The sequence below is a fragment of the Diabrotica undecimpunctata genome, chromosome 4 (assembly GCF_040954645.1).
Source record: "Diabrotica undecimpunctata isolate CICGRU chromosome 4, icDiaUnde3, whole genome shotgun sequence".
Classification (NCBI taxonomy): domain Eukaryota; kingdom Metazoa; phylum Arthropoda; class Insecta; order Coleoptera; family Chrysomelidae; genus Diabrotica; species Diabrotica undecimpunctata.
The window spans coordinates 21223349-21233042 of record NC_092806.1 but is presented as its reverse complement, the minus strand read 5'-3'; the positions used below and the strand labels follow the sequence as shown (position 1 = coordinate 21233042).

General features: G+C 35.4%; 1 protein-coding gene across 1 annotated transcript; it reads left to right on the top strand.

Moving 5' to 3' along the window:
• Window positions 1-8677: 8677 nt before the first annotated feature.
• Window positions 8678-9463, top strand: LOC140438588 (uncharacterized). The gene has a single exon (XM_072528251.1). The coding sequence runs from the start codon at window positions 8678-8680 to the stop codon at window positions 9461-9463; it is 786 nt and encodes a 261-aa protein (XP_072384352.1).
• Window positions 9464-9694: the final 231 nt, after the last annotated feature.

Below are 9694 nucleotides of genomic sequence, written 5' to 3'. Positions count from 1 at the left end.
TTAATTAAGCTGTTCAAATATTTTTTATGTTTAGACAAATCTTATTTTTGAAAGGTCAGTACTTACTGGAATACTCCCTACAAGTAATTTTAAAAGTGTATAAAATTTATAAATTAAGTAAGCTGATGGTCATTAGGAATAAATGTCAATGTAGATAGATTGTGTGAATAAATCTTCAAAAACAAAATACAGGTAGTTGCCTTTAAGAAAGCGCACTATAATACGATAAATACTTATGGTAAGTTTAATATAGTGATGTCCGTACTACAAACAATATAAAAGTTTAGGTGAAGTGTAGAATAGGTTTTATATATCAGAATTTATTGCAGATTGAGAACAGGATAATTTATACTTTTAACCTTAGATGAACTTAACTTTGTCCCTTCTTCTTCTTTATGTGCCGTCTTCTGCCGAAGATTGGCGACCATCAAACGATAGGTTTCTCTGTTTTGTGCCGCACGTATTCTGTTCGCAGCTTCTGGTATTTGAAACCATTCTCTTAAGTTTCTTAGCCAAGATTTCTTCTTTCTGCCCAAACCACTTCTACCTTTAATCTTGCCTTCCACGATAAGCTGTAGCAGACTGTACTTATCATTAAGGAACACATGGCCCAGGTATGACGCATTCCTCCTTTAAACAGTTGTTAACAATTCCACCTCTTTACCCATTCGTCTTAATACCTCTGTGTTTGTCACTCTGTCTGTCCAAGGTATTCTCAGTATGCGTCGATACAGCCACATTTCTAGAGCCGCTAACTTCTTTATAGTTGCTGCTGTTAACGTCCACCCTTCAACTCCGTAAAGTAGCGTAGAGAGTACGTAGCATTTCGTGGCGCGCCATCGGAGGTTAACGCTTAGGTGAGGGTTGCTTAAGAGCTTTCTCATTTTGATGAATTCGGATCTTGCTATTTCAATTCAGATCTTAATCTCTACATCTGGGTCCCACTTATCATTTACTGTATATCCCAGATATTTAAATCGGTGTACTCTTTCAATACGTTCGGCTTCAATATTCAGGTCGATATGTTGAATGTTCTTTTTACTGATCACCATAAATTTAGTTTTCTTTCTATTGATCATTAGTCCAAATTGGTTGCCAGTTGTATTTACTCTATTTAGCATCATCTGTAAGTCTGTAAAACTTTGCCCCTAATACTACTAAAAGCTACTCCTGGACCTGATAATATACCTTTAATATGCTTGGAAAAAATGCCAGACGCCGCTGAAAGTGTCCTAAATATTTTTAATAGAATATGGTTAAATAATGTCTTTTCAAATTCCTGAAGCAACTCAATAATTATACCTATTCTCAAACTTAACAATGCACGGACTAAAATTTCCTCTTATAGACCCATCTCACTCACCAATGTTTTGTGCAAAGTCATGAAAAAAATAGTTGGAGAAGATTCAAGAAAAAGCAGGTTTATCCTTATCACTTAACACCCAAGAATTACTGGATGTAAAAGAATGGGGTTTTGCGATTGGTTTTTAACGAAAAACACACAAAACGTCAATTTTATTAATCGTGTTTTGTTTACCGATGAAGCCACCTTAAACAGAAATGTCATTACGAACCATCATAACACGCACGTCTGGGCCGAAGAAAACCCTCACGCAAAAAACTCTCTCATCACCAAAGAAATTTTAAAGTCAATGTTTGGGCAGGAATTATCGATAATAACCTAATAGGGCCAGTATTTCTTCCAAACAATTTAAACGGTGAAAATTATTTACACTTTCTACAATACATGTTACCAGAGTACTTAGACGAGGTCAATCTCGCAATCAGGAAAAATAAGTGGTTTTTACAGGATGGCGCTCCAGTGCATTACCATAATGAAATAAGAGAATATCTTTTCGATCAGTATCCTGGACATTGGATTGAAAGGTGCCCTGATGCGATTATTTCTTGGCCACCCAAAGGTGCAGATCTTAACCCAATTGATTTTTGCTTCTGAGGTTTTATGAAAGGGTACGTATATTGCGTACCAATTATGAACGAACAACAACTAAGGAATAGAATCATGGAAGCTACAAATCGATTTCGTCAGAAGCCCATAATTTAAAATATTCGATTTTCCTTTTTAAAACGGTGTGGAATATGTATTCAAGAAAATGGAGAGGTCCACATATTTGTGGACTGAAGAAAAATCCACCACATATTTGTAAATGGTTAAGTAAGTTTATAGAGATCTGGTAATAATATGAAAATTGATTTATAGTTTACATTATTTTAGGTACCTTGAAACATATTAAAAAAGATGCCGCATCTTGATAAAAACTGTCTTATCGAAAAAGTACTAAGAGGCAAAAAAGTTTTAAAAACATTGTGTTTAACTAATGGTACCACAATATTAATTTAATTGGAACGTATACAAACATTTGGAGGGTTTAAGGGAACAAAACCCCCATAAACTTTGTATGGGGTGTACAAATTTTACTGTTATTTTTTTTTAAAGCTATTCGTATGCATATCATGTGTATATTTGTAATAAGGTAAGTTAGCTTCAATCGAACTATTTTTCGTACCAGAATACGCGGTTTAATTTATGACCTACCTCTTTGTTATACCCTGTATATCCCATTTGTGATTAAAACTATGGTAGATATAATATTTTATAATTTTAGGGATTACCTTTATTAATTTGTATCGCTTTAACTATTTACCGATTTTTAAATTGTTTCATAAATTTTACAGTGCAGAAAATTGCTGTCTCGTACAAAGCTCCTAGTAAATACCACAGACAATAATAGGCGTACAATTAGAGCTTATTAATTTGTCGTAAATACAGAGGACGCAGAATATATCAAACAAAAGAGGACAAAATTATGACATCCACCACTGCTTAAATTCCCTTCGTGATTTGGGGCAATCAGTTATTAGAGAAATTGCGTTATTAAAATTTTTCTCAGTTGCTGTTCATAAGTCATGAATAATAATAACAGTTATTATTTGTCCCTTATAATTCGATCTTATTATCATGCATCAAGGGGAACTTTCAAAAAGTAGTAATTTCTGAACCACCTCTAATTTCAGTACCGCCCGTCGATGTTCGTATAGGGATAGATACTTAAAATTGCAATGCAATATTTTTTTATACGAGGACCCTACAAGTAAAGGGATATAAGTGACACAAAGTAAATTTTGAGTAAATGCCGTTCAAAGTTGAGCCTTCATTGTAATTGTCATGATTTTTTAAAACTAGTTTTTCTTTTCCGGTTTAGTAACTGTAGGCATTATTCATGGACGTATAAATACAGTGTGTGTTTATACGTCCATGGCATTATTATTATTATTGGGAACAAAAAAGCATATTTTTTTGAATTTACTCATTTTGGAGCTATTTTTAGGTTGCTAAGTAGCTCTTGTACCCTTTTACCTACTTCTAAGAAATGCACCATAAAAGTAAAAAGTGTAAAATGATTATAAATCTTTTTACAAATTTATTCTTTACCATAACACTAATACATAATTGACTTATGAGTCATTGATATCAGTGTCCTAGAGGTGATCCAAATCGTCATTTTCGACTTCTGCTTCTTCTAAGTTTGCTAGTTCTCCAGCTTGTTGACCATCATGTCGCATATTTATCAAAAACTCATGGTAAATTGGAGGTACGTAGTTGAGCAGCTGTTGAAAGTAACTGTTAGAGGTTTATTCTGTGGAAAATGTAACCATTGCATGCTCTGTATTTCAGTTATGCTCTTCTTGAAGTATGGCGTAAGTGTTTGAAAGTCTAAAAAATCGTCATTTTCCATCTGTACTGTAAAGAACTTTGTACTACTTGTAGAAGTTACCAGCTCCATCCAATGTTGTACATACAAGTTATTTTTGGTTCTTTTCTTTTTTGACTTTATCACACCAAAGTCATTGTCATGACTCTCATTGCTGTTTTTACGGCTTTCGTCTTACGTAGGTGGAAGTCTTTTTCTGTCTGAGGTAAATGGTTTACTTCTGCCAAACTAGAAGACAAGTATAAGGGTCTGTATTTGTCCTTTTGAAACTAACGTTGAGTATTAAAAATATTTCTGTAAAAGGTTTCACTTACAGCTTCTTGCTGTTTCCCCTCCTGTTATCACAATAAAGTTTGTACATTATTTTCAAATTACACTCCTGAGGAAAATAACTCCTATTCGGAGGCTTATTTCTAGTGTAGTGGCTTGTGTACCTAGGAAACTTATTAATATGCTCTTTTATGATTTCATTTGCCTTTTTAGAAATGTTGTTCGGAGTGATTTCTTTTCTCTTTTGTCTATTCATGACACGCCTGAGGAGCCTTTCTTCGCTTTCAACTACATTTTGTAAATGTTTATTGGAGACATCAAGAGTTTTCATTATAAACTATTTATATACTCTAAAACCTTCCAGAATATAAACACATGACACCTCTTTGTTGCTAACTGCATTTAGCTTTTTTCTTTTTATAGGCTCAGTCTGTATGGATCAATTTAGAAAATCTGTTTGGAGATTCCAGTGCCAAATGCTCAATACTCTTTAAAAATTGAAAGTTTTTGTTCTTGTGAAATAATATTGGTACGTTTATTCTAACAGCGATGACTTTTAAGTTCTCGTATTTTTTTGGCTTCATAAGTATTGTATTTTTTGTCCATGTAAGCTTCACCTAAATTTCTTGCTATTTGAGCCTTGTTTTTTTCCACTTATCTGATCTCCGAATCTGCTCCCAGTCTGCTTTGGTGGTAAAAACAGATTAACAGTTAAATCCTCTATCACTAGCTTCGTATTTCGCAAATAAACAAAACGAACTCTTCTTAAAAAACTGTAGTTTATAATAACGTAAAACGCTGCAGTTTACATTAAAGTATTACTTTGGAGTTATATCACTACCCATCCAAAATAATCACAAAACAGAACAAACCCAAGTAACAGTCTGACACAGTGGAACAAGGATACAAGTGCACTTGTATCTTTTCTCTTCCAAGCCCTACTCATAGTAGCTGTGGCTTTGAGGCTCAGTAACTTGCCGCTAAAAAGCACCACCTGTTAGACTTATCGCCTAGACCTCCAAATATAATGAAAGATTTCCAGTTCAGCGATGCAGTTTTCTTAATATTTACAAAAATGTCACTTATACCCTTCTTGGCCAAGAAAGTTAATTCGGCCCATGCCACAAGACCAGTTGTTTCGCTTCCAACATAAGGAAGAACAAACTGAGGACCTCTATGAGTTGGAGCTTTCAGTCCATAGGAGAGCCCTTTTATGAAGGCATCTCGTGGATTCTTGATCGTTGTATCCCTCCATTCCTTTTTGACTGAAGCCTTTGCATCAGTAAGCTTTTCCACAGTAATTGTCAAGCTGTCACCATTTTTTAAGTTCAGATGATAGTTCAATACATTTAACACCACACGTTTTACTTGCACACTAAGAGTTACACCCTGTTTAAAATTCACGACACATACTGGCAACGACTCCATGATGTGGTTACTTTCATCCGCTTGCGAAAATAAAATAGAATTGAGCTTTCATAGTTTTTGCCGACAAGTTTTTGTGTCATTATTTCACAAAGAATGTGTTTACAATGAAAGCTATTAAAAATTGATAAATATAGATGTTATCGACAATGAGTTTTTAATATATTTTACTTTCTTTACAGTATTTTTCTTTATGTTATTGTTTAGTTCGACAATGTAATTCTCTTATTTATACATCGATGATTAAATCATGCTTTAGTTGAAACAATAATGATAGCAATGATAACAATTGTTTTGTGAGCGTATATTTCAATGCTATAATTCTTAAACCCGGTCCTGACGTGCCGCTCGGGGCAAACCGGCAATGTGGTCACCGTTCTCCCGTAAGAAATACGTTGCCTATTTTACCTACACTGCACTCTAACTGTGGCTTCTATTATAGTCAGATATAGATTCCCACGATAAATTCGGTAGTGATCAATTTAGTCAACGGATTAAATATTAAATAGAAACGAGAAACAATATAAAATCAAAAGTATGTTAAAAGTGGTAGAAATAAAGACTTTAAAAAGCAATTTCTTTTATCATTATATCGGCATATCCCAGTTTAATGTAAAATGTACGGTTATTAATATACTATAGCACGTGCCATTGAATATTTTGCAAAACGGTCCGATCCTGCGTTAAGATAGCAACGTCCGCCACTGCCTAATTATTAGTCAGGTATATGCTATCTTGAAAAGAAGGCGTCCTACTGCCTTAACTGCAGTCAAATGGCTGTACAACACGCATGACATGTCTCAATTAATGAAAATTAAGAAACGGTTATAAAACATACAGAATTTCATTTTATCATGAATATTCTTGGCATTCTGAGTTATTCAAAAGGCCACGGATAATTATATAGTAGATTAAAAATGTGATTAAGTTGTTAGGATATCCTTGTTAAAAAATGTTTTGAAATGGGGGATAATTTTATCAATTACTTATACAATAAAAAAAATTATTACGATGTTTTATATCAAACAAAATATTAATAGCTTCTTTTTTTTTGGAAAAAAGTGTATCTGATATATACTGACTTAAAAAACATCAGAAAATTGGTCCAATTGTATTGAAATTTTGTATGCCTGTCTGTTTTGCCATTGGTAAGAAATTATAATAATGTGGTCTACAAAATTTAATAGGTGTCCATTTTTTTGTTTAATTAAAGAAACGTATCTAAATAGGATAACATATTGCTAATGTTAACTAGTAGAATAATGTTCAGATGAATAAATAAGTCTAGATGATATTTTATTTAAATGATTCTTACGAACAGAAAGAGGTCTAATGGATTCCAAGCCCACGAACCCTATCTGCGATAAAAATGAGGGTTCCCATTTAAGATTTTAAAGTTGCCTCCTGCCCCACCCACAGAGGTAGAGCTGGGGGTAGTATTTGATTTTATTCGAAAGATTTTTGAAAAACATTGAACACTCTTTTTATATTTTTCGATGCGATATATATTTGGCGAAATATTCGTCTGTCTCGCTTCTTTTGGCACGCCCTATATATACACACACATCAAAAATGTCTAAGGAAACCATTATTATTCAATTTTTTTCAATAAAAACGGTTTGTTGTATATACCATATATCATTATCATCATCATCATCATTCTCAGCATATTCTACCGATTATGGTGTAGCCTTCCTTACATATTCATATCTGCTCATTGCCTAAAATTCGCTTTTCTGTGCCATGTTGTACCGGCTTGTTTCCTTATGTCACAGTCCCACCTTAAATTTGGACGCCTTGTTGGTCTCTTGACGCCTCTTGGATACCACAGTGTAATTCTAGAGGACCATCTATTCTCAGTTCTTCTCGCTAAATGTCCCACCCCTGCCATTTTAAAGATTTAATTCTATAGTACATTAATGACCTTGGTTTTCTGTCTGATCCATTCTATTCTTTTTCTATCTCTCTTTTGTTATACCTAGCATGCATCACTCTATTTACCTTTGAGTGACTTTGAGTTTCGATATTATCTCTTTCTTTAGTGTTCAAGTTTCAGAGCCGTATGTCGTGATTGGTAGTATACACTAATCGAATGATTTTTTTTCTTCAATTGGATTGGCATCTTCGATTTGAATATAACTGCATTTCTACCAAAATATGTCCAAGCTAGTTTCATTCTTCTGTTGATTTCTGGAAGTAAGGAGACAGATTTATGTATTAATTGTCCCAAGTATACATACTCGTCTACTGTATCAATTGCAGTGTTATTATTACAACTAGGACATCCACTAGCTCGTTGTACATGGTTTTTGTTTTTGTCAAGTTCATTTTTAGGTCAACTTCATTGCTAGCTGCATTTAGGTCGCTTATAAGTTCTTGTAGTCCTGCAGGATTATTAGTAATCAGAACGATGTCGTCTGCAAATCTTAGATGGCTCAGATATTCCTTTGTTCTGTCAGTTCATTTTGCTGAATATATTTTCTAGAGTTGCAGTGAAGAGTTTGCAGTGTGGAGTTGCAGTGAAGAGCCTCTGGTAGTGAGAAATTCTGGAGTGTTTTCATAAATTTTTACCTTGGCTTTTGCTTGTCTGTATATATTTGCTAAGGTTTGTATGTACGGTTTGTCAATGTCTTGGTCGATCAAAGCTTCTATTACTGCCTTGATATATATAGAATCGAAAACCTTCTCCAAATCTATAAAAGTTAATGCTAGCAGTATTTCATATTGTTTAGCTCTATTCATTAGTTCTAGAGGTGTATGAATATGATCTATGGTACTGAATCCACTTCAGAAGCCAGCTTGTTCTCTCGGTTGTGCAGCATCTAATGTGTATATGTCGCAGACAATAGGTGTAACGCGTCATTCCGTGAAAAGCCTAGTCATTACACGAACAAAGACGCCAAAAAGCCATGGAAATATGATGAAATGAATGAGTTAAAAACAATGTGGCAGATTGACAATTAACCTCCAGCCACACATGGGTTGACTGTGCTATTGAAGTGAGGGAACGTCGACGGAAAAAAACAGAGGAGATGAGAGCAGCTGATGGCTGTCAGAACACGATCACACGACGAGGTGACAACGAAAAGAACTCTTACAGTTTTCTTACTTGTTTTTAGTATGTAGTTTATTGCTAATAAATCAATAAAACAGTTTAAAGTGTGCCCCGACTACTTTGCTTCCCGCAAACAGGCCACATTGGTGACCCCGAGAAAAAAAACTGTAAGTACAACGATTTATACACAACTATGACAAACACCGACCAAACAATGCCAAACAATATGAATATTACACCGTGCGAAGGCGACAATCACTCATTAATTGCACGGGTAGGCATTAAAGCGCCAGAGTTTTGGCGCATTGAACCAGAACTATGGTTTCTCCGGCTAGAAGCGCAGTTTCGACAAGCCAAAATCACAACTGACAACTGTAAATTCGACCATACTGTTGCTAGTTTAAACAGTGAAGTACTTATAGAAGTAGCAGACATAGTAAAGAATCCCACTGCTGGCAATGCCTATATACAACTGAAAACTCGACTTCTCGACAGGTATGGCACCAGCTCAGATGAAAAGATCCACAAGTTGATGGAATTCACTCTGGGTGACCTAAAACCCACTCAACTACTCCATCGAATGCAAGCTTTGGCCATGGATAGCATTAGTACGCAAGTTCTCAAAAATTTTTGGTTGGACCGCCTGCCACCTTCAGTTCGAAGCGTTATATCTATTCTTGATGGAGACCTAGAAGAACTTGCTAAGAAAGCCGATACGTACCTACGGTGTTCCAGTTTTCCAGTCATGGTTGTTACCGAAAGCTCTACCTTAGACAAAACAGTGGCTGCATTGAGTGACCAAGTGAATGCTTTATCCAACAGATTAACTGTAGCTGAAGAAGGGCAACAGATTCAAATGACCAAGAGTACCAAGTCATCATCAGACGAACAGTGTTACTACCATCGAAGATTTGGTGCACAAGCAAAGAAATGTAGACCACCCTGCAATTTTACAAAAAACGATCAAAGGGCGCAGTAATGGCGGCAACCGCAGCCCCTCACATACCACGCCGCCTCTTCATTACCGATAGTGCTCTCCAACTTCAATTTCTTATTGATACAGGGGCAGACCTAAGTGTGCTTCCACGTAAAATCTGCACTGCGACTCAGCCCAGCACTGTTCGCCTGTATTCTGCCACCGGATCGTGCATCCAAACATATGGTCAGAAACAGCTCACACTAAACCTTGGTCTAGGCCAACCTGTAACAT

Excerpts from the sequence above, each read along its gene's own strand:
- LOC140438588 (XM_072528251.1), top strand. The coding sequence starts at position 8,678 with ATGACAAACACCGACCAAACAATGCCAAACAATATGAATATTACACCG.